The 26,735-nt window shown below is 49.3% G+C and overlaps 2 protein-coding genes and 1 long non-coding RNA gene across 37 annotated transcripts in view; 1 reads left to right on the top strand and 2 right to left on the bottom strand.

The window, feature by feature from the left end:
* On the top strand, nt 1–26,472 carry TREH (trehalase). Its single transcript, XM_003820034.5, has 15 exons — nt 1–3,860; nt 19,965–20,065; nt 20,208–20,352; nt 20,436–20,523; nt 21,425–21,525; nt 21,686–21,778; nt 21,906–22,022; nt 22,133–22,255; nt 22,500–22,549; nt 22,682–22,876; nt 23,451–23,668; nt 23,934–24,045; nt 24,398–24,510; nt 24,682–24,735; nt 24,974–26,472. The coding sequence occupies exons 1-15, from the start codon at nt 3,772–3,774 to the stop codon at nt 25,124–25,126; spliced, it is 1,752 nt and encodes a 583-aa protein (XP_003820082.3). The 5' UTR covers nt 1–3,771; the 3' UTR covers nt 25,127–26,472.
* Nucleotides 13,566–25,015, bottom strand: LOC117975041 (uncharacterized). The gene is made up of 4 exons (XR_010113496.1): nt 24,825–25,015; nt 23,955–24,706; nt 18,911–19,050; nt 13,566–18,119 (listed from the first exon to the last, which is right to left on the bottom strand). It is a non-coding gene; the product is annotated as an uncharacterized LOC117975041 (long non-coding RNA).
* The window catches only part of PHLDB1 (pleckstrin homology like domain family B member 1), a 50,606-nt gene continuing 49,260 nt past the window's right edge, over nt 25,390–26,735 (bottom strand). For all 35 annotated transcript variants that reach the window (XM_034933828.3, XM_063608830.1, XM_057299262.2 and 32 more), the window contains one exon: nt 25,390–26,735. In XM_034933828.3, the coding sequence (XP_034789719.3) occupies nt 26,595–26,735 (141 nt within the window). In that variant the 3' untranslated portion in view covers nt 25,390–26,594.

Below are 26,735 nucleotides of genomic sequence, written 5' to 3'. Positions count from 1 at the left end.
CCTCGTCTCTACTAAAATACAAAAAATTAGCCTGGTGTGATGGCAGGCTAATAAGTAAGTAAGCCCTTACTAATAAGTAAGCCCAGCTACTCAGGAGGCAGAGGTTGCAGTGAGCTGAGTGACCAAAAGTTGGTCCTATGAAAAGATCAACAAAATTGACAGAGAAGACACACATAAAATCAGAATGAGTGCAGAGGCACTACTATCAACCTTACAAAATTGAAAATAGAATACTATAAACAAGTATATGCCAACAAATTAGATAACCTAGATGAAACAGAAAAATTCCTAGAAACAGAAATTATCTAAACTGATGCAAGAAGTAAAAAGTCTCAATAGGCGTGACAAGTAAAGAGATGGCAGTAAAAAACCTTGCAATAAAAAAAGATGTTTAGGCCGGGCGCGGTGGCTCACGCCTGTAATCCTAGCACTTTGGGAGGCCAAGGCGGGTGGATCACCTGAGGCCAGGAGTTCGAGACCAGCCTGGCTAACATGGTGAAAACCCATCTCTACTAAAAATACAAAAAGTAGCTGGGTGTGGTGGTGGGCGCCTGTAATCCCAGCTACTCACGAGGCTGAGGCAGGAGAATCGCTTAAACCTAGGAGGCAGAGGTTGCAGTGAGCCAAGATCGTGCCACTGCACTCCAGCCTGGGCAACACAGCAAGACTCCATCTCAAAAAAAAAAAAATGTTTAATTTTATGTGTCAACATGGCTAGGCAAAGGTATCCAGATAGTTGGTCAAGCATTATTCTAGATGTTTCTGTGAAGATATTTTTTAGATGAAAATAACATTTAAATTTGTAGACTTTGAGTAAAGCAGGTTACCCTCCCTAACTTGGATGGGCCTTATCCAATCAGTTGAAGACTTTAATTTGAAAAAGACTGACCTCCCCAGAAGAAGAAGGAATTCTCTCAGCGTGCTGCCTTCAGACTTGAACTGCAGCTTCTTCCCTGTTTCTCCAGCCTGCCAGCCTACCCTAGAGATTTTGGACTTGCCAGCTACCTCTCAAACTCTCTCTCTCTACCCCCATCCCCCATATATGTATTGTTTCTGCCTAATATGGTCCAGGACCAGATGGCTTCATTGGTAAATTCTACCAAACATTTAAAGAATTAACAATCCTTCTCAAACACTTCCACAAATAGAAGAGGGGCATATTTCCTAACTCATGCTATGGGGCTAACATTACCCTGATATTAAAACCAGATAAAGACATCACAAGAGGGCTGGGCATGGTGGCTCACACTTGGGGAGAAACACTTTGGGAGGCCAAGGCGGGAGGATCACTTGAGGCCAGGAGTTCAAGACCAGCCTGGGCGACACAGTCAGATGTAGTCTCTACAAAAAAATTTAAAAATTACCCAGGCGTGGTGGCATGCACCTGTAGTCCTGGCTACTCAGAAGGTTGAGGCCAGATGATCACTTGAGCCCCAGGAAGTTGAGGTTGTGGTGAGCTGTGTTCATGCCACTGTATTCCAGCCTGGGTGATGCAGCAAGACTGTGTCCAAAAAAAAAACAAGGAAAGAAAATTACAGTCAAATATGCTCTGTACATATTGATGCAAAATTCCTCAAAAAAATACTCGCAAGCCAAAACCAACAGTTTATTAAAAGGATTAGACATCATGACCAAGTGAGATTTATCCAAAGAATGCAAGGGTGGTTGCACAGCATTGTGAATGTAATAAAAGGAAATTGAATTGTACACTTAAAAATTGTTGACCAGGCATGGTGGCTCACACCTGTAATCCCAATACATTGGGAGGATGAGGCAGGAGGATTGCTTGAGCTCAGGAGTTCCACACCAGCCTGGACAACACAGGGAGACCCAATCTCTAAAAAATATATATATATTTTTTTAATTTAAAAATTAGTTGGGCATGGTGGCATGTGCCTGTGGTCCCAGCTGCTCAGGAGGCTGAGGTGGGAGAATCCCTTAAACCTGAGAGATCAAGGCTGCAGTGAGCTGTGATGGAGCCACTGCACTCCAGCCTGGGCAACAGACCGAGACCCTGTCTCAAAAAACAAAGCAAACAAAAAAAACAATGCCAGCTGCCCACATTACTGGGTGGAGCTATCTGAACCTTTACTAGTTCAGAGTGGTGCCTGATTCATGAGTCATTTCTTTGCTTGAATAAATGGTTACATTTAATTTGTCTAAGGTTTTTCTTTTTAATAGCAGTAAACACTGCTCAGGTGCCACAACTGACATCCTTAACTGCAAACCTAAGTCCTTCAGGAGAGGTCATGCCTATCACTAAACTCCATGTGCCTTGCCCACCCCCTGTCCCCTGTCCCTTCAGCTCAGCTTCCATATGTTGAGGGGATGAGCCTCCTAAAGTAACCGAATCTGCTTTTTTTTTTTTTGAGACAGAGTCTTACTCTGTCGCCCAGGCTGGAGTGCAGTGGCGTGATCTCGGCTCACTACAACCTCTGTCTCCCGAGTTCAAGCGATTCTCCCACCTCAGCCTCCTGAGGAGCTGGGATTACAGGCACCCGCCATCATGCCCAGCTAATTTTTGTATTTTTGTAGAGACAGGGTTTCACCATGTTGGCCAGGCTGGTCTTGAACTCCTGACCTCAGGTGATCCACCCGCCTCGGCTTCCCAAAGTGGTGGGATTACAGGCATGAGCCACTGCACCCAGCCTGAATCTGCTTCTTAAGCTCACAAACTTCTCTGCTGGTTCCACTTTGGGGAATTACAAGGAATTACATTCCTTGGCTTGGCAAAGACCATTTCCAGACTGGTGCCAACATGTTCCTCCAGCCTATCTCAAAACCCTTCCCTGCATGAACACCAAGTTCTCTGCAGCTAGGCTGAGGGGTTTGCTCTTCTCTTCACATGCTCTGTATACATTGTAGTGGTCTCCAGCCCATTCCCTTGGCAAACTCCTATGCAATCATCAAGACTCATTAGGACTGGCGCAGTGGCTCATGCCTGTAATCCCAGCACTTTGGGAGGCCAAGGCGAGCGGATCATGAGGTCAAGAGATTGAGACCATCCTGGCCAACACAGTGAAACCCCGTCTCTACTAAAAATACAAAAACTAGCTGGGCGTGGTGGCGGGCACCTGTAGTCCCAGCTATTCAGGATGCTGAGGGAGGAGAATTGCTTGAACCCGGGAGGGGGAGGTGGCAGTGAGCTGAGATCACGCCACTGCACTCCAGCCTAGCGACAGAGTGAAACTCAGTCTCAAAAAAAAAAAAAAAAAGACTCATTACAAATGACACACTATTGTGGGTCTCCCTTAGTCCTCCCCAGACAGAATGGTTCTACTGTCCTGTGCTTCCGCTGTATCTCTTGCAGATAACAGTGAGAGTCCCTGAATTTCACACCACACCAGGGACAGGATCTTGAGCCATTCCATCTGAAATGTTAAGGGAAATGGTAACTCTCTGAGGTTGGTGGTCTTGGGGCCACCCAAGGAACCTGGCATCCAGGTTACAGGTATGTGGCCTCGACTGTGTCCCTGGCCTTTGGGTGCCCACTCCCCACCCCCACCCCCATGCTCTGAGGGAAGGGCCTGAGCCATCGGCACCAGCTGAGATTGTGAAATAGAAGAGGCAAAGTAGAAGCAGGGGAGGTGGCCACTGTGCCCTGAGAGCAGGAGGGGCAAGCGGGCCACACACAGACCAAGCACACATCCCCTCAGGTGGCCACGCCTCAAAGGCTGGACTTTGGCCGACTTGGACAGGCAGGTGAGCCAGGCTGTGCCCAGCAAGCCAAAGGTGCCTGGGCTTGCTCATTCAGTCACAGTCACAGCCACCATGCCAGGGAGGACCTGGGAACTGTGCCTGCTACTGCTGCTGGGGCTGGGACCGGGGTCCCAGGAGGCCCTACCCCCACCCTGTGAGAGGTAGGGGTGTGGGGAAGGCAGCAGGGGAGGATGGCAATAAGAGGGAGGCTGGGATGAGATCTCAAGCTCTGGGGTTGGTACTTCAGAGGGAAAGGAAGAGATTATAAAGGAAGGAAAGAGTAGGGAAGAGAAGAAAATGAGAATTCCTATGTAGCAGGCTCTGTGCTGGGCACTGCACCTGCAGTCTGTTTTTTTTTTTGTTGTTGTTAAGAGTCTTGCTCGGTCGTCCAGGTGGAGTACAGTGGCACCATCTCCACTCACTGCAGCCTAGACCTCCCGGGTTCAAGAGACTCTTGTGCCTCAGCCTCCTGAGTAGCTGGGATCACAGGCATGCACCACCACGCCCAGCCTGTCATTGATTTTTACCAACATTTTCTACCTTTGGAAGGGACATTAGGCTTGGCGACTGTGCTGGGAATACAAGCGTGAGCCACTGCCCCCTGCCAGGACCTGCAGTCCTGATACCAGATGCAGCTGTCAGAGCCTGGCCTGAGGTCCAAGAGCCTGCTGGCCAGAGCCCGCCCTCCCTTCCTCTCCTCCTCCAAGCTGCCCCTTGAACTGTGCAGGCCTCTTCTCAGGATTGTTCTAGCAAACTTTCTGCTCCAGCTTCCTAGTCTGGGTGTGAGGGGCGGCCTAAGGGCCTGACCACAGCACCCGGGCTCGAGCCCTGACCCTAATACTCTCTCTGTGACCCAGGGCAGGTCAAGTCTCTTTCCTGAGCCTGAGTTTCCATCACCAGGGACAGAGATGAGTGACCCTGTCCTGTCTCCTGGACTCAGGCAATGTCCACCCTTCGTTCCACATGGATTTATGGAGCTGTGGCCACATAAGCCACTTTACCAGCTCCTGCAAGAACAATAATAATAGAAGAAAAACAGCTGGGCACGGTGGCTCACACCTGTAATCCCAGCACTTTAGGAGGCCAAGGTGGGAGCTATCATCTGAGGTCAGGAGTTCGAGACCAGCCTGGCCAACATGGTGAAACCCCATCTCTATGAAAAATACAAAATTAGCCGGGCATGGTGGCGCACGCCTGTAATCCCAGCTACTCAGGAGATTGAGGCAGGAGAGTCGCTTGAACTCGGGAGGTGGAGGTTGCAGTGAGCCAAGATCACGCCATTGCACTCCAGTTGGGGCAACAAGAGCAAAACTCTGTCCCAAATAATAATAATAATAGAAGCAAAACAGTAACAGAAGCACAGTTTGAAGTAGAGAGAAGTTAGGACCCGCTGGTGTGGGTGAGCAGAGGGTGTGTTAGAGAGGATGGGGAGGGACGGTGTCTCTGAGGAGGTGATGTGTGAGCAGAATTGTGGCAGGAACCATTGCTGAGCTGATCTGGGAGAGGACAGTCCAGGCACAGAAAGGGCCGTGCAGAGGCCCGGAGGCGCTGTTCAGGGATTGGGAAGAAGGCCTGTGTGATTGGGGCAGAGTGGGAACAGGTCCAGGGAGAGCGGGGCTCCAGGCAACAAGGTTTGGGCTTGGGCTCCAGTGGTTAGACTAGAGACAGATACAAGGGGTTCAATAGGGGGTGTGTGTTACAGGGAGAGTTGACAGTGCTTGCCCATGACAATTGTGGAGTATAAATGGGAAAAGTGTACCTGGGATAATTAATAGGTTTTGTCCTGAGCAATTGTAATGAGGACTTCAGAGAGTCTGGGTGGTCCAGTGCTTTGTCAAGCATTAGGCTGTTTGCCAAATGTAGGGGAAGATGACTTTATTGGTGTTCCCTAAGACCAACCTCAGGCCAGTGATTCACTAACACTTCCAAATGGTTATACCATGATTATGGTTTCGTTTTTTTTTTTTTCTTTTCTCGAGACGGAGTCTCGTTCTGTCGCCAGGTTGGAGTGCAGTGGTGCAATCTCGGCTTGCCGCAACCTCCACCTTCTGGGTTCAAGTGATTCTCCTGCCTCAGCCTCCCCAGTAGCTGGGACTACAGGCACCCGCCACCACGCCCAGCTAATTTTTGTATTTTTAGTAGAGACGGAGGTGTTGCCGTGTTGGCAAGAATGGTCTCAATCTCTTGTCCTTGTGATCCGCCTGCCTCGGCCTCCCAAAGTGCCGGGATTACAGGCATGAACCACCGTGCCCAGCCTTGATTATGGTTTCTTACAGTGAAAAGATACCATGTTAAAGCCATCAAAGGTTAAATATTCTAGGGCCAAGTCCAGGAGAAAATAATCTCAATCTTCCAGTTTTTCCTCTCCCAGTGGATTTATATGGACAGCACTTGATTTTTCCAGCAATAACATGTGACAGCACACGTGAAGTATTGCCAGTCACAAAAGTTCACCTGAGTCTTGGTGTCCAGTGTTTTTATTGGAGGTCAGTGATGAAAGCGTGGACTACCTGTGTGGCTGACCTCAGTTACTCACTCTCCAGAGTTCAAACTGATACTGGGTGGCCAAAGGCCCCTGCCACAAATCACATTATCAGCATCAAATATCTGGCATGGCCCAGGGCCCCAGAAAAACAAAGACTTACCAGGCAGCATATTTCGGTAATTTAAATCTCATCTCTCAGGGCTGGTCACAGGCCAGAACTTTCTCTGAAATGTGCAGGGTTTGAACACAGCAGACCTGCTGAGTCAATCCTTTCATGCATAAGCCACTTCTTGTATAATGAGGAATTTGTTTCATTTTTGTCTTGGGTTCCTCCAAAGTAACCTCTAAGCTCTTGGAATCTCCCAAGTGATAGGAATATCTGTTATTAATAGTGGTCCCTGATTAGTGTTTTTTTTTGTTTTTTGTTTTTTTTTTTGAGACGGAATCTAGCTCTGTTGCCCAGGCTGGAGTGCAGTGGTGAGATTTTGGCTCAATGCAACCTCTGCCCCCAAGGTTCAAGTGATTTTCCTGCCTCAGCCTCCCAAGTAGCTGGGACTATAGGCACGCACCACCACGCCTGGCTAATTTTTGTATTTTTAGTAGAGATGGGGTTTCACCATGTTGGCCAGGCTGGTCTTAAACTCCTGACCTCAAGCAATCCACCCACATTGGCCTCACAAAGTGCTGGGATTACAGGCATGAGTCACTGCACCTGGCCTGATTGCTTTTCGAGACAGGGTCTCACTCTGTCACCCAGGCTGGAGTGCAGTGGTGCAGTCATGGCTCACTGCAGCCTCAATCTCTCTGGGCTAGGTGATCCTCCCACCTTGGCCTCTTGAATAGCTGGGACTAGGTGTGTGCCACCACGCCTGGCTAATTTTTGTATTTTTTGTAGAGATGGGGTTTTGCCATGTTTCCCAGGCTCTTGGTAGCTTTTGTTAATGAGGTGACTTATGGTGGGTCCCTAGACAGCTTCTGCTAACAAGATGACTCCACATGAAGGCAGGCCGTGCCAGAAAGGCCAAGCGTGTGTGTAGAGGGTTGGGGTTTTGGTCCACATGATATCAGCCCAACTTCTCAACCCTTCAGGGAGGAGAAGGGGCTGGAGATGGAGTTCAATTACATGATCAATGATTCAATCAATCATGCCTATGTCATGAAACCCCAATAAAAACTCTGGACTTCAAAGTCCTGTTAAGTAGGCTGGGCACAGTGGCTCATGCCTGTAATCCCAACACTTTGGGAGGCCGAGGTGGGTGGATCACTTGAGGCCAGGCGTTTGAGAGCAGCCTGGCCAACATGGTGAAACCCTGTCTCTACCAAAAATGCCAAAAATTAGCAGGGTGTGGTGGTGCATGCCTGTAATCCCAGCTATTGAGGAGGCTAAGACGTGAGAATCACTTGAACCTGGGAGGTGGAGGTTGCAGTGAGTTGAGATTGCACCACTGCACTCCAGCCTAGGTGACAGAGTGAGACCCTGTCTCAACAAACAAACAAATAAAACAAATAAATACCAAGTCCTGGTTGGTGAACACATTGATGAGCCAGGAGGGGAAACGTCCTGGTTCCATGGGGAAAGGACACAGAAGCTCTACATTCAGGGTCCCCCAGACCTTGCCCCATGCATCCCTTCATTTGGCTGATCCTGGCTTGTATTCTTATAATAAAACTATAGCCCTAAGCATAACCGTAAGCTTTTCTGAGTCCTGTGAGTTGTTCTAGCAAATTATCAAATCTGAAAGGGTTATGGGAACCCCTACATTTGTAGCCACTTGGTAATAAGTGCAGGTGGCCTGGGGACCCCTGAACTTGTGGCTGGTGTCAAAAGTGAGGCCATCTCACTCAGGACCGTGCCCTTAATCTGAGTGTGGATTCTGCACTAACTCCCGATGGTTAGTGCCAGGATTAAATTGCAGTATTGCAGTTGGTGTCAGAAAATGTGGATTTACTAGAATGACCCTGACTCACTGAAACATGTGGGTTGGGAAAAGAAAAGTTGAAAGGGCAGGGGATGAGAAACCTTTCATTCTCGAGTGGCTACAGGGTCACCCATGGTGTGAAGAGCAGTGATGCTGCAATCAGTTACTGGAGGTAAAAGTTACCAATGGAAATTAGAGATGATTGATCACTAACTTTTGGGGAGTTGACTCATGTGCATAGGGAAATGTATACTAAGAAGAAGAAAAGCAAATATACAATCCCTATAGATTTTTATCTCTAATAGCCAAACTGAAAGTAAAAGATGGGCCATGCTTAGATTTTGGTCAGTGGAATTACAACCTCCAGTCCTGCACTGTGGTACCAAAAACACCTGCTGAAGTCCTGATGGGCACTGCAATGAGATTGAGAGAATATAAAAATGCGGCCAGGTGCAGTGGCTCACGCCTGTAATCCCAGCACTTTGGGAGGCAGAGGTGGGTGGATCATCTGAGATCAGGAGTTCAAGACCAGCCTGACCAACATGGAGAAACCCTGTCTCTACTAAAAATACAAAATTAGCCGGGTGTGGTGGTGCGCACCTGTAATCCCATCTACTCGGGAGGCTGAGGCAGGAGAATCACTTGAACCCAGGAGGTGGAGGTTGCAGTGAGCTGAGATCTCGCCATTGCACTCCAGCTTGGGCAACAAGAGTGAAACTCCATCTCAAAAACAATACAAAACAAAACAAAAAAGTGATATGCGCTTGAACAGGTTTTATGTGGAGTGGTTGCATCTCTTCTACCTGAATGTATTACAGGGATGGATATTGTATCTGACCAGGAAATATTTCCACTACCTAGTATTGTAAAACAGAAGGTATGGAAATCCACTCATCAAGCAATATTGATTAGACATTTCAAATGGGAACCAATAAGATTGCCCAAGTCCACAGAGATTGTTAGCCTTCTCTGGAACATAGACTGGACTTTATAGCAAAAGTCTTAGAGCACCTCCTGGCACAAGTGCTGAGACTTTGGACTAGAGAATTTCCATGTGAGAGGTAATTATTAGCTTGCTATCAGACATTATTTGAAATTGCCCCTATGACTGAAGGATGTAAGATAATCTTGAAACCTGAAATACCTATAATATCTTGGGGAAATGCTCACAGAGAGTGGGCAGGGCCCAGAAGAGTTCCATAATGAAATGGAAATGGCTGGATCAGGAACAAGCTCCTCGGGGAATGCAGAGTTACTCAGTGTATTCAAAAGCAGAGAGACTCTTTTCCCCTAGGACTGACTTTGGATCCACTCAAGGAGTTGTTAGATTCTATTGCCAATTGGACAGTGCCCTATTGACAGCTCTCAATTGACCAACAAAGAGCTGTTTGACTTATGGATGGCAGTCCCAAGGTGAATGAACAGCCTACTGTTTGGAAGGTTGTTACTCTGATCAAAGAAGGCAAAAACAAATCAGCTCTGTGGGTTGAATTACATACTGTTTAGGTTTTTACTAACTCTTGGACAGTGGCCAATGGCCTGGCCATATGGTCAGGCGGAAGGACAATGGGAACCTTGTCTATATGGAAATCACAACAGGAATTTTAGGAGTGCATTAAAGAAGGTTATGTTGATTTCCATCAGAAGCACCCCTTTCCAGGATCAAAAGGAACTGGGGCAACAAGCAGACATCCCTGCGTGCTCACCTGAGGTGGCCACGTGTGTTCATGAAATAAATGGACATTGCGGGGCAGCAGCCATGCAGAGAAGAGCTGAATTTAGACTTAGTCCTCTTTTCCCGCTGAGGCACAAAATGCCAGTAAGTACTTTTCTGTCTGCCAAAAAGAGAAAGACCGCCCATGGCTGTGGGAAGATGACCTTGGAGGGAAGGCCCTGCACATACCTGGCAAGGTGGACTGATGCTGGTAGGCCTGGAGGGCTACCTGGGTCCTGACAAGAGTAGACACTGATTCTGGACTGGGCTTTGCATGGCCAGTGGTAGATGCAAATGCTCAAAATACTGACACTGTAAAAGGGTCAGAACAAAAGATACTCCACCAATTTGAACCACTGAGTTACATTTCTTCAGATCAAGAAACACTTTCATCTTCAGAGGAGTGGTTCAATAGAGAATTGGGATGGGCAGTTGAAGCATGTGCTATCTAAAACAGCAGGGAATAAGGGTATGAAGGTATGAAAGGCTGGCTTACATGCCTTCACAAGTATGTGCTCACACTCAACGCAAGGGGGCTCAAGGGTTTGTCCCTATTAGATAGATTCTTCTGCTTTTCTGGAAGCTAAAGGGAAGAGGGGCTGGGAGACGATGACTAGCAATTCTTCCAATGTGGTATGACTATACCATTTTCTTTTTTCCCTACATTAAACTTTCTTTTTCCCAGCTGATTCAGTGGTTCCAGTAAATCCCAGTGGTCCCAGGACTGCAGATACATAGGATAAGAGTAGTTTACACACCACAGTTCTAGTGTGATTATATTCTGTGTTTTTTCTGTGTGCTTACTATTACCAGTGAGTTTTGTACATTCAAGTGATTTCTTTCTTTCTTTTTTTTTTTTTTTGAGATGGAGTCTCGCTCTGTCACCCAGGCTGGAGTGCAGTGGCGCGCGATCTCAGCTTACTACAACCTCCATCTCCTGGGTTCAAGCAATTCTCATGCCTCAGCCTCCAGAGTAGCTGTGATTACAGGCATGCACCACCACGCCCAGCTAATTTTTCGTATTTTTAGTAGAGATGGGGTTTCTCCATGTTGGCCAGGCTGGTCTTGAACTCAGGACCTCAAGTAATCTGCCTGCCTCAGCCTCCCAAAGTGCTGGGATTATAGGCATGAGCCACTGAGCCCAGCGATCATTAACTTTTTTTTTCTTTTTTTTTCTGAGACAGTGTCTCACTCGGTTGCCCAGGCTGGAGTGCAGTGGCGAGATCTCAGCTCACTGCAACCTCCACCTCCCCGGTTCAAGCGATTCCCCCACCTCAGCCTCCTCAGTACCTGGGACTACAAGTGCGTGCCACCACACCCGGCTAATTTTTTTGTATTTTTTGGTAGAGACAGGATTTCACCATGTTGGTCAGGTTGGTCTCGAACTCCTCAAGTGATCATCCCGCCCCGGCCTCCCAAAGTGCTGGGATTACAGGCGTGAGCCACCATGCCCGGCCCAGGTGGTTTCTTATTGCATGTTAACATCCTATTCTTTCTGATCGAAGTATACTCTTCAGTATTTCTTGTAGGACTGGTCTGGTATTGATGAAATCCCTCAGCTTTTGTTTGTCTGGGAAAGTCTTTATTTCTCCTTCATGGTTGAAGGATATTTTCACCAGATATACTATTCAAGGGTAAAAGTTTTTTTTCCTTCAGCACTTTAAATATGTTAAGCCATTATCTTCTGGATTGTAAGATTTCCACCGAGAAGTCTGCTGACAGACTTCTCACCAGTTTGAACCACTGAGCTCCACTGTATATTATTTGTTTCATTTCTCTTGCTGCTTTTAGGATCCTTTCTTTGTCCTTGACTTTTAGTTTGATTATTAAATGCCTTGAGGTAGTCTTTGGGTTAAATCTGCGTGGTGTTCTATAACCTTCTTGTTCTTGGATATTGATATCTTTCTCTAGGTTTGGGAAGTTCTCTGTTATTATCCCTTTGAATAAACTTTCTGTCCCTATCTCTTTCTCTACCTCCTCTTTAAGTACAATAAGTCTTAGATTTGCCATTTTGAGGCATTTTGATTGTATTTTCTAGATCCTGTAGGCATGCTTCTTTGTTTTTTATTTTCTCTTGTCTCCTGATTGTGTATTTTCAAATAGCCTGTCTTCAAGCTCACTAATTCTTTCTTCTGCTTGATCAATTCGGCTGTTAAAGGACTCCGATGCATTCTTCAGTATGGCAATTGCATTTTTCAGCTCTAGGGTTTCTGCTTGATTCTTTTCAATTATTTTAATCTCTTTGTTACATTTATCTGCTAGAATTCTGAATTAGGACTGCAGATACAAATGCAAGAAGCAGGAATTATTCCTAAGCAAAAAAATATAACTATATTCTTAAACTTTTATGTGAAAATTCCTAAGGGTCTGATGGGGCAGGTTGTGCCTTCACCTTATCTAGCAAAAATGGGGCTAACAATAAACACAAATATATTGCCTACTGCTCAAGATAGCTTACTAGTTCTGTACCTATGTAAGCCTGCCCTATATGAATGGGAGTGGACTGAAGGAGAAGCATTTACAAGACAAGTGTTTCTACCTACAATCTGGATAAATACAGTGGCCTAACCCAATGTCCTTTCCAAAGGTGGAAAAGTTTGGGTATAAATGGAGAGAAAGAGGTGTAGTAGCTGGGAATAAATGAATGAATCCATGCATTAATAAGAAATGCAATGAGGGAAGTCCACCATTACATTAATGCTTAGAAAGAAGATCAGAGAAAAAGATGACACCGCCTCTTCATTCAATTATACTTGACGCCTGAAAGGGTAAAGCCATATTTTGCCAAGACCACTCCTGCTCTGGAAGCTGACAGGATCAAAGGGGAACCTGCCAGCCTGAGTGGCCTTATCCTGGGAGACATTTTGTCATATGATCTGGTGATGAACTGGACTAATTATTAATGACAATGGGACTCTAGTAATGTGTGAATATCTTTTGACTCTTATTTTTCAGGTTACTTCTACCATAATAAAGCACTGGCATTGTTGGCAAGATTATAATTCTAATATTGAGGGTCACATGTATTGGGGAATTGAGCTAAAAGCTCCTATCTCTACTTCCACATTAGCTCCTCTAAATTTTCGGCATATTCACGTTGATATTATCTCTTTGTCTGTTATAAAAATGCTATCCCAAATGCAGTTGCTCAGGAAAGCATAATTGTTTTGCTACAAGGGATCTACGGGTAACGGCTAGGGACTGGACTGTTGTATAATAGAGTTTGTCTGTTCTTTGACCCAGGTTGCTGGGAAGTAACTTCTAAGCTCTTGGAATTTCCCAAATGATAGGTGTGTCTTTGGTATTCATGGTGAGGCTCTAGATGGATTATACTAACTAGCTGACTCAGGACGAGGACTGGACATGCCAGAAAGACCAAACTGTGTGTTTGGAGAGGTGGGGCTTTGAGCCAAGTGATATCAGCCTGACCTCCCAATCTCTGGGTAGGGGAGTGGAACTGGAAATTGATTTCTTTTTTTAAATAAAAAATAATACCTTACATTTATTTAATATTTAAGACATTTGAAGGAAGCCCCTCACTTAATCTTTTGTTTTGTTTTGTTCTTTTTTTTTTTTTAATTTTTGGAGGTACATAGTAGGTATATATATTTATGAATTACATGAGATATTTTGATACAGGCATGCAATGGGTAATAATGACATCAGGGTACATGGGGTGTCCACCACCTCAAACATTTATCCTTTGTGTTACAAACAATCTGATTATACTCTTTTAGTTATTTTTAAATGTACAATTAAATTATTTTTGACTACAGTCACCTGTTGTGCTAGCAAATACTAGGTCTTATTCATTATTTCTATTTTTTTGTACCATTAACCATCCCCATCTCCCTGCGACTCCTGCCACTATACCACTATACCACTATTCCAGCCTCTCCTAATCGTCATTCTACTCTCTATCTCCATGAGTTCAATTGTTTTAATTTTAAGCTCCCACAAATAAGTGAGAACATATGAAGTTTGTCTTTCTGCGTCTGGCTTATTTCACTTAATATAATGACCTCCAGTTCCATCCATGTTCTTGCAAATGGCAGGATCTCATTCTTTTTTATGGCTGAATAGTACTCCATTGTGGATATGTACCACATTTTCTTTATCCATTCATCAGTCGATGGACACTTAGGTTGCTTCCAAATCTTGGCTATTGTCCATAGTGCTGCAATAAACATGGGAGTGCAGATATCTCTTCAATACATTGATTCTTTTCTTTTGGTCATATATCTAGCAATGGGATTGCTGGATCATATGGTAGCTCTATTTTTAGTTTTTTGAGGAAACTTCAAACAGTTCTCCATAGTGGTTGTACTAATTTACATTCCCACCAACAGTGTATGAGGGTTTCCTTTTCTTCACATCCTCACCAGCATTTGTTATGACCTGGCTTTTGGATAAAAGCCATTTTAATAGGGATGAAATGCTATCTCATTGTAGTTTTGATTTGCATTTCTCTGATGATCAATTATATGAAGCACCTTTTCATTTGCTTGTTTGCCATTTGTATGTCTTCTTTTTTATTTCTTTTCTTACTTAAGGGAATGTATGTCTGCTTTTGAGTAATGTCTATTCAGTTCTTTTGCCCATATTTAATTGGATTATTAGTTTTTTTAATAGAGTTGTATGAGCTCCTTATTTATTCATTCCGAGATGGAGTCTTGCTCTGTCACCCAGGCTGGAGCACAGTGGCGCAACCTCTGCCTCCCGCGTTCAAGCAATTCTCCTGCCTCAGCCTCCCGAGTAGCTGGGACTACAGGCATGCAGCACCACGCCTGGCTAATTTTTGTATTTTTAGTAGAGATGGGGTTTCACCATGTTGGTCAGGCTGGTCTCGAACTCCTAACCTCAAGTGATCCGCCTGCCTTGGCCTCCCAAAGTGCTGGGATTACAGGCATGAGCCACTGCGCCCAGCCCATATGAACATTTGAACATTTTAACAATATTGATTCTTCCAATCCATAAATAATGAACATGGAAAATCTTTTTTTTTTTTTTTTTGAGACAGAGTCTAACCCTGTTGCCCAGGCTGGAGTACGGCAGCACAATCACGGCTCTGCAACCTCTGCCTCCTGGGCTCAAGCGATCCTGCCACCTCAGCCTCCCAAGCAACATGGTGCATGCCACCACGCCCAGCTAATTTTTTCATTTTTTTTGTAGAGACAGGGTTTTGCCACCATGCCTAGCCAAGGTTTGCTAGTGTTTTGTTGAGGATTTTTGCATCAATATTCATTAGTGATACTGGCCTATAGTTTTATTTTTATTTTTTGATGTGTCTTCATCTGGTTTTGGTATCAGGGTAATACTGGCTTTGTAGGAAGAGTTTGGAAGTATTCCCTCCTCCTCCAATACATCTTTTTCTCTAAATGCTTCTCCTTGTTAAAAGTAAATTTGTAAGCTGGGTGCAGTGGCTCACGCCTGTAATCCCAACACTTTAGGAGGTCGAGGCAGCTGGATCATCTGAGGTCAGAAGGTTCAAGACCAGCCTGGCCAACATGGCGAAACCCTGTCTCTACTAAAATACAAACATTAGCTGGGTGTGGTGGTACACGCCTGTAATCCCAGCAACTTGGGAGGCTGAGGCATGAGAATTGCTTGAACCGGGGAGGTGGAGGTTGCAGTGAGCTGAGATGGCGCCACTGCACTCCAGCCTGGGCGACAGAATGAGACTCGGTCTCAAAAAAAAAAAAAAAAAAAAAAAAAAGTAAATTTGTTAGGGATAAAAGACTTTAAGGTGATAAAAATAGGATTAATAAATTCAGCTTGTTCCATGATGGGGGAACTTATCTCCCTTAGAGCCTTTTCTATCTCATGGGCCAATGTTTATTCCACCATGTATGCTGTTGCCATTTTGTATTAAAGGCCTGAGTGCTGTTAGGATACATGTTTTGTACCCAGGATTTGTGAGTTCCCCATAGTAGGGTTAGATGAGTGGACATCACACCTAGGTGTAATTAGTTTGAGTATGCCATAAGGCCTCCCATAGCCTTCCTTGTCTCAGTATGGGGCTGTTCCCCAGGAGAATTTGGACAAATCATGGGATGTCTACTGCTTTAATACTATAAGAAACCCATTTGGGCTGGGCATGCTGGCCCACATCAAAGTAATCTCAACACTTTGGGAGGCCAAGCCGGGAGGATCACTTGAAGCCAGGAGGATCACTTGAACCCAGGAGTTCAAGACCAGCCTGGGCAACATATTGAGACCCTGTCTCTACAAAAAAATAGAAAAAATTAGCTGGATATGCTGGCATATGCCTGTAGTCCCAGCTACTCAGGAGGCTGAGGTGGGAGGATTACCTGGGCCTGGGAGATTGAGGTTGCAGTGAGCTGTGATTGCATCACTGCATTTCAGCCTGGGTGATAGAGCGAACCCTTGTCTAAAAAAAGAAAAAATAGGCTGGGTGCAGTGGCCGACACCTGTAATCCCAGCACTTTGGGAGGCTGAGACGGGCGGATCACCTGAGGTTGGGAGTTTGAGACCAGCCTGACCAACACAGAGAAACCCCATCTCTATTAAAAATACAAAATTAGCCGGGCGTGGTGGCACATGCCCGTAATCCCAGCTACTCGGGAGGCTGAGGCAGGAGAATTGCTTGAACCCAGGAGACAGAGGTTGCGGTGAGCCGAGATCATGCCATTGCACTCCAGCCTGGGCAACAAGAGCAAAACTCTGTCTAAAAAAATAAATAAAAATGATAAAAAATAAAATAAAACTTTTTTCTATTCTGTTTAACAGCTTTTCATCCACGAAAACAAGGGTGATCTGCATTTGTGCATGGAGCTCATTGGGACAGGCTGGCCATGCTGCTGCTGTATTTCGCTCATTTTAACTGGAGACCTTTCTAAGCATTCAGTGATCAAGGTTTACAGTTACACAGTGATTAGTCTGCCATGAGTTGTAAATCACACAATCCAAAGGCCCCAAAAAGAGTAGTTCCTGGAAATTCCTTCCCAAATGGTATCCTTCGTAGTAGATGTAACCAGAAAATTAACAGTCAAAAATCTCTGGCACATTGCTAGAGTTACATCCTGTTGTCAGCAATTAGTGCAGCTCATCATCATATCACATGACCAAATCTCAGAGCAGTGCCACTCAGGTTTGCAGGCTGCCATTTGACCTTGTCAGGGCCCAACAGCAGGAGTCGTCTTGGCAAATGCATGGCTTCCCCCTTTCAGGCATCTGGTATAATCGTGCTAAGAGACAATCTTATTCTCTTGTTTCGAGTCTCTCCAGACACCAATGTGATATTGGATTCCCCTCATTGTATAACCCATTTACTCATTCCTTTACCCTCAGCTACTATGTCTCTTCCTCACCATCTGTCATTTATTTTTTTTTTTTTGAGATGGAGTTTTACTCCATTGCCCAGGCTGCAGTGCAGCGGTGCAATACCGGCCCACTGCAACCTCCACTTCCTGGATTCAAGCAATTCTTCTGCCTCAGACTCCCAAGTAGCTAGAATTACAGGCACCATCATGCCCAGCTGATTTTTGTATTTTTAGTAGAGACGGGGGTGTTGCCATGTTGGCCAGGATGGTCTTGATCTCCTGACCTCCTGATCCACCCGCCTTGGCCTTCCAAAGTGCTGGGATTACAGGCGTGAGCCACCGCGCCCGGCCTATCATTGATTTTTACCAAATTTTTCCACCTTTGTAAGGGACATTAGGCTTGGCCACTGTGCTGATCCACATTGCCAGCAGTAATAGTAGTGTTGCAGGTGCCTTGCCCTCAGTCTGCTCCCATGCATATAAGGAAGAGTTACAAAGGTGCGGAACTAGTGGGTTATCTTGACCACTAGGCAATACAGCTGCATTCACTAAGAAGCCAAATTTAGCCAGATGCTGTGAAGCCACAACACACCCCATCAGGCCCTTAGTAAATCTGGCATGAAGGTTTAAAGGTACAGTTGCAGTTTTTTCTTTTTTTGTTTTTTTGAGACGGAGTCTCGCTCTGTTGCCCAGGCTGGAGTGCAGTGGCGTGATCTCGGCTCACTGCAAGCTCTGCCTCCTGGGTTCACGCCATCCTCCTGCCTCAGCCTCCTGAGCAGCTGGGACTACAGGCACCTGCCACCATGCCTGGCTAATTTTTTGTACTTTTTAGTAGAGACGGGGTTTCATCGTGTTAGCCAGGATGGTCTCGTTCTCCTGACCTTGTGATCCGCCCTCCTCAGCCTCCCAAAGTGCTGGGATCACAGGCGTGAGCCACTGCACCCAGCCAGTTGCAGTTTTTTCTTTGAGAATTGTCCCTTCTTCTGACACCCACATTTGCAGTCCTAGTCGTGGGGCCACTGTATTGGGTAGGAAAAAAGTAGTTGAGATGATGTGGGAACAAATCATATAGTCATACCAACAACTCCGCCCTCCCTCTTCCCAGATCCCCCAGAAAAATTAGGGGAATCCAACCAATGGAGACCTCCCTTTGCTCCTCTCAAGCTGAATGTGAGCACACACTTTTTTTTTTTAAAGACACAGTCTTGCTTTTGTTGCCCAAGCTGGATTGCAGTGGCGTGATCTCGGTTCATTGCAACCTCCACCTCCTGGGTTCAAGTGATTCTCCTGCCTCAGCCTCCCAAGTAGCTGGGATCACAGGCACGTGCCACCACATCTGTCTAATTTTTGTATTTTTAGTGGAGATGGGGTTTCACCATATTGCCCAGGCTGGTCTTGAACTCCTGACCTCAAGTGATCCACCCACCTCGGCCTCCCAAAGTGCTGGGATTACAGGCATGAGCCACTGTGCCCGGCCAGAGCACACATTTTTGAAGGTATGTAAGCCACCCCTTCATGCTTTTATCTCCCTCCCCCACTGTAGACAGCAAATGTTTCGACTCTCTGTTCCAATTTTCTATCAAAGCGCTACTCTGAGGATGGTATGCAACACCGTATGTCCATTTGCTGTGGTATTGCTTGGCCCATTGTTGGACACTAGGTGCTGTCAGTTGTGTTCTTGGATCTGAAGAAATGTAACTTGGTGGTTCATATTGGTACAGCATCTTCTGTTCTAATATAGCATCTTGTAGTATTTTGCACATTTGCATCTACGACCTGATATGCAAAGCTACTTTAATGTGTCCCTTACCTTTCCATAGGGTTATGCCCCAGGTGGGCAACACTTTAATAGTTCAGTTTTTCACTGCCCATCTGCCAGGCCATTGGCTACTGCCCATAAGTCAGCAAAAACCCAAACACAGGGGCTTTTATCATTCGATTCTTCTATCACTGCAAGGAAAACAGCATGCAATTCAGTCCACTGAGGTGATTTGTTCTTACCTTCTTCAAAGATTTTCCATCCTCAGTCAGAGTGCAAAGGCCTTCCAAACAAGGTCTTTCTACCCATAAACCAAGCAGCTTTTTGTTGTTCAACCAAGAGCTGTTCATAGGGCCCCTCCTATGTGGCACTAGGATCCATCAGCTCCTCGGTGCTTCCAAAGTTGGCCCTAGGGGGAAAGAGGCTTCCTGCTCCTGAATACCATTAGCACCTCCTTGCATTCCCTGAGCAGCAGACTCCTGAATAAACCATTTCCATTTTATTCAGGAACTCTTCTGGGCACTGCCTTCGTTACAGAGTGTTCCTCTGACATCACCCAAGACATTATGGGTATTTCAGGTTTCAGGATTATTTTGTGTCCTGCCATCATGGAGGCAGTTTCAGGAAACACCCAAGAGCCAGCTAGTAATTGTCTCTCAAATGGCCTATACCATACACCGCCTGGAAATGTTCTGGCCCAATCTCAGCCATCACCACTGAGTGCACCTCCCAGGTTTCTGCCATAAGCCCTTCCGATCGAGTCTACACAGGGCCATTGTACAGAGAATTGGCCACACCAGTATGATTAAAGTGCTAACCTTCCTTTGTCCACCAGCTATTCTACACCATCTCAAATTAGCAACCAGTGTGGGCTCAGGCAGTCAGACAGCTACTTTACTGCCCAAAGACCCTACTTGTTCCCTCAGCCCTGTATGTCACTCCAACCCACAAACTCCTAACACACACACACACACGCACGCACACACAGCCCTTGTCCAGTCCCAGGGAACATGCCTTGACCAGTCTACCACAGACTCTAGCCTTCTCTTCTGTCCTGATGGGGTGGTGGTGGTGACCTGACCTGCTCCTATCCCTGTCTCTGCAGTGAGATTTACTGCCACGGGGAGCTCCTAAACCAAGTTCAAATGGCCAAGCTCTACCAGGATGACAAGCAGTTTGTGGACATGCCACTGTCTATAGCTCCAGGTGAAGCACCTAGGGCTGAACCTCCTCTCCAGAGAACCTTCTCTCCAAAAAAGGCAGGGGGCAAGACCAAGTAGAGAGGCCCCTGTGATCAGGGAGTGGCTTGTGACACCCTGCTGACCCCTCCCTGCTGCCTGCTCTCCAGAACAAGTCCTGCAGACCTTCACTGAACTGTCCAGGGACCACAATCACAGCATCCCCAGGGAGCAGCTGCAGGCGTTTGTCCACGAACACTTCCAGGCCAAGGGGCAGGAGCTGCAGCCCTGGACCCCTGCAGACTGGAAAGACAGGTATGACTCTGGAAGGGGAACAAGAGAGGGTTCCTTCCAACTGAGCTGCCTCCTTGAACCCTGTGGGGCCTGTGTTCTTTCAGCCCCCAGTTCCTGCAGAAGATTTCAGATGCCAAACTGCGTGCCTGGGCAGGGCAGCTGCATCAGCTCTGGAAGAAGCTGGGGAAGAAGGTATCAGCGTCCTGGGCCTGCCCAAGGCCTGACCAAGGCCTGACCAAGGGAACTGAAGAGAGGAATGTGCCTGGGGCCCACAGTGTCTCCGGAGCACAGATCAGGTTTCCTTTCCTGAGAAACCAGTCCCTGGCCCCTGGGTCCCCAAATAGAGGCCCTCTAGAAAGAACTTCTGAGGTCAGAAGGGCAGCATCTACTTCTAACATCTCGCCTCCTCCAGGAAGGCTCCCTAGCCTCCCCAGGAAACCCTAGCCTGCCCTGCCACCTCCAGGCTGCCCAGCACTGCCTCTGGCACCACTGGGTAGATGTTCACTGCCTGCTGGGCTCTCTCCTTCCCTGAGCTCCTGGGCCAGGCCTCCGTCTCAGGAGGAATCAGTGCTACTGCTGCGCGGGGCCAGGCCCTGTGCTCAGCCCTGTCCTGAGCTACTTTGCTCATCCACATCCCCTCACCTGGGGAAAGGGTTTGGGGTTTTATCCCCACCTGGCTCAGAGAATGGGGGTGATGGGCCAATCCTCTGGGCCCGGCTGGGTGGTGGCAGCAAGGATGGGGAGTAGAGCGGAAATGGGGGGCTGGCACCCCCCTCACCCACCCAGCCCACCCTGGGTCTTCATAATGGCCACTGCTTGGTGGATACCTGCCCAGTGCCTGGCTGAGTGGTCGGGTCTTCTACCCGGCACCAAGTTGAGCTGGGACTCCCAAGGCCGGCAGGTGAGGGATGAGGACCCCAAGGCTCCCAGCGGCCAGGCCTTGATTACATGGCTGAGTAGCAGTGGAGCCAGCGCTGAACCCAACTGCCCGGCTCCAAAGCTGTGACTCCCGGGGCCTCAGATCCCCCAGCTGCCTGCAGCCTCTGCTTCCGTGGGGATTCTAGGCTCCCCTTGCCCTCTCTCTTGACTCCAGATGAAGCCAGAGGTTCTCAGCCACCCTGAGCGGTTCTCTCTCATCTACTCAGAACATCCCTTCATTGTGCCTGGCGGTCGCTTTGTTGAGTTCTACTACTGGTGAGCGCCCAGGCCCAAGAGACCAAGGGGCCTGCAGGACTGGCAGTGGTGGAGAAACCCAGGGCCAGCAGGGTGTCTTCAGCAGGGCAGAGTGCCCCACTGGCTGGTGTGCAGGGCAGAGGGAGGCAGCAGGGTGGTGCCTAAGCTGCCCCTTCCCCAGGGACTCCTACTGGGTCATGGAGGGTCTGCTCCTCTCGGAGATGGCTGAGACGGTGAAGGGCATGCTGCAGAACTTCTTGGACCTGGTGAAAACGTGAGGGGGGCCAGGCACCTCCAGCCTAGGTGGGGAGGAGAGGCAGGTGTGCCACGGGCGTGCAGCTGGATTGCCTTGGTGCCAGTTGCTGGGGAGAGGGCATCTCAGCAGGCCTTCCCCTTGGCAGCTATGGGCATGTCCCCAATGGTGGGCGCGTGTACTACCTGCAGCGGAGCCAGCCCCCACTCTTGACCCTCATGATGGATTGCTACTTGACTCACACCAATGACACCGCCTTTCTACAGTGGGTACCACCCTCCCTGTGCTGCTCTGCAGACCCACCCACCCCTCAGACCTCTCAGGGCTGGGGATGGGCAGCACGCCTGGGCTGAGGTGTTGTCTGCTTCACTCCAGGGAAAACATTGAAACACTAGCCTTGGAATTGGACTTTTGGACCAAGAACAGGACTGTCTCTGTGAGCTTGGAGGGAAAGAACTACCTCCTGAATCGCTATTATGTCCCTTATGGGGGACCCAGGTGAGGAACTGGGCAGCCCACCCCTCAATCTCTTACCTGCTCACTCTGGTTAGAGCATCACAATGCCCCGGGCAGGAGGAGGAGTGACTTAGCCTGGCCTCTCAGATGGTGACACCGAGAGCCCTCTGCAATCCTGGGCTGTGGGGCCCAAGGGCAGCTGGATCAAGATGGCTCAGCCTCTTCTTGACCACAGAGGGGCTTAGTAGCTACTAGTGCCAGGCTGCCCACCTCTCCTCTTTGCCAGGCCTGAGTCCTACAGCAAAGATGTGGAGTTGGCTGACACCTTGCCAGAAGGTGAGCAGCAGGAGGGTGAGGGAGGGCTGGGGGCAGGGCAGCTGCACACCTGCTGTGTCAGGCTCTGGTCTCCTGTCAATGGCTGCCTATCCTGCAGCCGGGACTGGCTGGTTCCCTGCTCTGTCCTCACAGGAGACCGGGAGGCTCTGTGGGCTGAGCTCAAGGCTGGGGCTGAGTCTGGCTGGGACTTCTCTTCACGCTGGCTCATTGGAGGCCCAAACCCCAACTCGCTTAGCGGCATCCGAACAAGCAAACTGGTGCCTGTTGACCTGAATGCCTTCCTATGCCAAGCAGAGGAGCTGATGAGCAACTTCTATTCCAGGCTGGGTGAGCACCCCAGGAGGGAAGGGAAAGCAGGGAGCTTGGTTTCCTGCTCAGGCTTGGCAATAGAACTGGAAGTAGGACCCTTGTGTGACAGGCCTGCAGCAACTTAGCCTGTCGAGCTCCGCCCTAGTGGAAGCCTGCACTCACATTTGCGTACCAGACAAGAGGACAAACGGAGCCAACCCTAATCCTCTCTTCCTCCCTTTCTTACTGTGAGGGTCTCTAGGGTCTGTGAGGGGAACCCTAGTCCACGCATCCAAAATCCTTCCACTCCCTCTCCCTCAGACAGCTGCCCTTGACCCCCTAAGAGCTAGGGGAATCCACCCAGCCAGTACCCTTGGGAGGATAGACCCTGGAGACCCTGGGGACAGATCAGCTCCAGTGGTTCCCTGGGAGCAGTGCGGGGCCATAGGCCAGAAATGTGGTGGGCTCCAGGTCGGCACATCCCCTTGGTCATCAGGGTGTCTCAGCCTTTGCAGAGAAACACAAAGGGAGGAGTCTAAAGTAGAACCACGAAAAAAGCCTGGGGCTGCAGGCAGGGTGCTGGCTGCTGGCTCTAAAGGCAGCACTGCCCCAGGGAACGACTCCCAGGCCACGAAGTACAGAATCCTGCGGTCGCAGCGCTTGGCCGCCCTGAACGCAGTCCTGTGGGATGAGCAGACCGGAGCCTGGTTCGATTACGACCTTGAGAAGAAGAAGAAAAACCGGGAGTTTTACCCATCCAACCTCACTCCACTCTGGGCCAGGTGTTTCTCTGACCCTGGCGTGGCGGACAAAGCTCTGAAATACCTGGAGGTGAGGGCACAGCAGGTGGCTCGGGTCCACTGCAGGCAGCACCGCCCCCTCCCGACCCTGAACAGGACCTGCAGGGGAGGGCGCTTCCTCCGGCTGTGCCCCTTGTCCCAGCCTGCGGGTCCCACCAGAGCCACCGGGGGGCAGCTGTGAGCCGAGAAGAGAAGAGCCAGGAAGGGGACGTCTGGCTTCCCGCAGGGTCCAGCGTCCTGTCCTGGCTCCCAGTCCAGCCCCACCCTCAGTCACGGGAATGTCTGGGACCTTCTAGGACAACCGGATCCTGACTTACCAGTATGGGATCCCGACCTCTCTCCAGAAGACAGGCCAGCAGTGGGATTTCCCCAATGCCTGGGCCCCCCTGCAGGACCTGGTCATCAGAGGTAGGGAGGCAGGGCTGACACAGCCAAGGACCCTTCCCAGGGTGTAGAGGTGGGCCTCCCTGGTGCTGGGGAGGCATGAACAAAAGACGCAAGAGGCGCCGTGTCCTTTCTCTCGCTCCTCTGCTCTCCTGGCCTCCACTTGACACTTATGTCCACCCAGCCTGTCCAGTGCAATCAGTCCTGTTCGCCCTTCAAACCAGGGCCGTCGATTAAGGGCAGTTTGGCCTGTGGTCTCAGGAAGGAAGTCTTAGGGCCCAGGCCTCTTTCCCTCCTTGGGGAGAGTAGGGTGCAGCCACTGCTCTGTCTGGGATGGGAGACCTGGAGGTTGAGTCCTGCCTGCAATGGGGTCTAGGCCTGGCCAAGGCACCTTTACGTCGGGCCCAGGAAGTGGCTTTCCAGCTGGCTCAGAATTGGATCCGAACCAACTTTGATGTCTACTTGCAGAAGTCAGCCATGTATGAGAAGGTGAGCTGGCCCAAGCCCTCCCTGCACCGCCAGGCTGTCCCAGTGGCCACTCCTGAGCACTACAGGGGCTGCTGAGCAGGCAGAGCAGCTTCTCCCCAGGGGCTCTGGTTGTTTGTTGTTCCTGGAGCTGGGGGGCAGTACCTGACATACAGCCCACCCACTTGTCCCCAGTATGACGTCAGCAACGGTGGACAGCCTGGTGGGGGAGGAGAATATGAAGTTCAGGTGAGCAGGCCAGGGGTGGGCTGGCCAACACCAGGGAACTCCTGGACTCTGCTGTGCATGACCCCCGCCCCAGGCCTCAGTGTGCTCACCTGCATGTGGGCCCGGGGGAGGAGCTGACTGGTGCTTCCTGTACCGCTGGGGTTAGGCAGGGCCAGTGCCCCTGGGGAGAGAGCCCACAGCCCCCACCAAGGGTATGAGGCTTCCCCAGAAACTGGCCCCACTGCCCTGCCTCTCCCAGGAGGGATTTGGCTGGACGAATGGCGTGGTCCTGATGCTGCTGGACCGCTATGGTGACCGGCTGACCTCAGGGGCCAAGCTGGCTTTCCTGGAGCCCCACTGCCTGGCGGCCACCCTTCTGCCCAGCCTCCTGCTCAGCCTCCTGCCACGGTGACAGCCCTCCTCTCCTCACCTGGCCCCAGCTCCTGCCCCATTAAACCTCTGCACCAGTTCCTGCCTTCCCCTGCCTCTTCATGCCCTCCTACCTCCCAGCCTGTCCTCAGAGTGAAGTGGGGGGCAGGGTCACAACCTGGAGGTCATGGGTAGGGGCCTAGCTCCCTCCTGGAACCTTGAATAGGGTGGAAATCCTGCTCTGGAGGGAAGACCTATCCCCAAGTGCCTCAGCGCCAAGCCCCACACCTCCGGCCTTCCACTCACTTCCGTAGTCCAAAGGCTTTATTGTTCTGCTGAAATGCTTACAAATACTGAAAACCCCCAGCCTGGGCCCAGGCAACCAAGGGCTCAATGCTGGGAAGGAGAGCAGGGGAGGTGGGCTTAGTGTTAAGGCGTGAAGGGCGAGGCCAGACAGCTGGAGGCCTGGTCCTCCACTCTCCATTTCCATCACCCTTCGGAGGCTGAAGGAAGGGCGGCGGCACCACAGGGCCCTTCCCCTCTGCTGCATCATCTCCTGCTCAGGCTTTCTCTCTAGGAGCATTGGAGGAATCCTCTTTCCCTGTCGGAAACTCAACCCTGTACAGAACTCCAACCATAACCCTTCTAGCTTCCTCTCCCAACTGCATCGCTCCTCCTCTGTTCCATAGATCCCCCGGCTTCATCCCTTCTGGCTCTAAGCAAGGCACCAGTGGAAGGGAGAGGGCTGGACTGGGGGGCTGGCAGCCTGTGCATCAGGGCTGAAGACACAGGCAGGGGGAAGGAAAAAGGTGTTCAGTCCCTTCCCCCCAGCATGAGATGCCCAGGGGCCTGGGCTGGAGAGATGATGGCACGTACCCTCAGATGGCCCACAGCTGAAGCAGTGGGCTGGGCCACAGAGCTGCAGCAATTAGTATGTAACCATGGCAATGAAGCAGTCACTATGGTAACCATGGTGATGAGTCTGCAACTAGGGGATGGAGCTGGGACCTCAAGGTTGACACTTGAGATCTCTGGCCCTTGAGCAAGGTAATAAAAAGTATAAGGGAAAGGAGAACAATGGGGCAGAGCGGGGTTTGAGAAATGGGAAGCGGGCCGCCTGAGCTATTACCCCACTCTGGATGTGGCTCTGCTCAGCCCCCAAAGCCCCTGGCAAAGGGGTCTGAGGCAGGAGGGGATCTTTGGCAGCTTATGGTACCATAATTTGTCTTTTAGAAAAGAGAAAACAGGCTGGGGAGAGCAGGTGTCAGGTCGGAGCTGAGGCCCTCTCTGTGACAGCTCCTCAGCCCTGGCTGGGCCTGGGGCAGGACCCTAAAGGGTTACTGCAAGTTCTGGGTTCCCAGGAGGCAGCAAAGCCACCTCTACTTTTCTTCTTCTGGCTGGTTCTTCAGGAGGCCAGAGCCCAGAAACTCACAGGACCAAGCTCCTTACAGAATATTAAAGTCTTCTTATACAAAAGCCCCAGTTGTGCTCTGCCAGGAGGCCCATGGCAGTTAGTTCATGAACTGAGTGTAGCCCTCAGCCCCTGTGACAATGACATCCATCCAGATACGCATGGCCTCTGCAGATGGGGCCACCATGTAGTACAGTCGGTCATGGGTCTTTACGCAGAAGGTGAGGGCTGGGTTCGGGCT

The sequence above is a fragment of the Pan paniscus genome, chromosome 9, assembly GCF_029289425.2.
Source record: "Pan paniscus chromosome 9, NHGRI_mPanPan1-v2.0_pri, whole genome shotgun sequence".
NCBI classification, from domain to species: Eukaryota; Metazoa; Chordata; class Mammalia; order Primates; family Hominidae; genus Pan; species Pan paniscus.
Note: the sequence above shows the minus strand (reverse complement) of the source record. Positions and strands in the feature narration are given on the sequence as shown.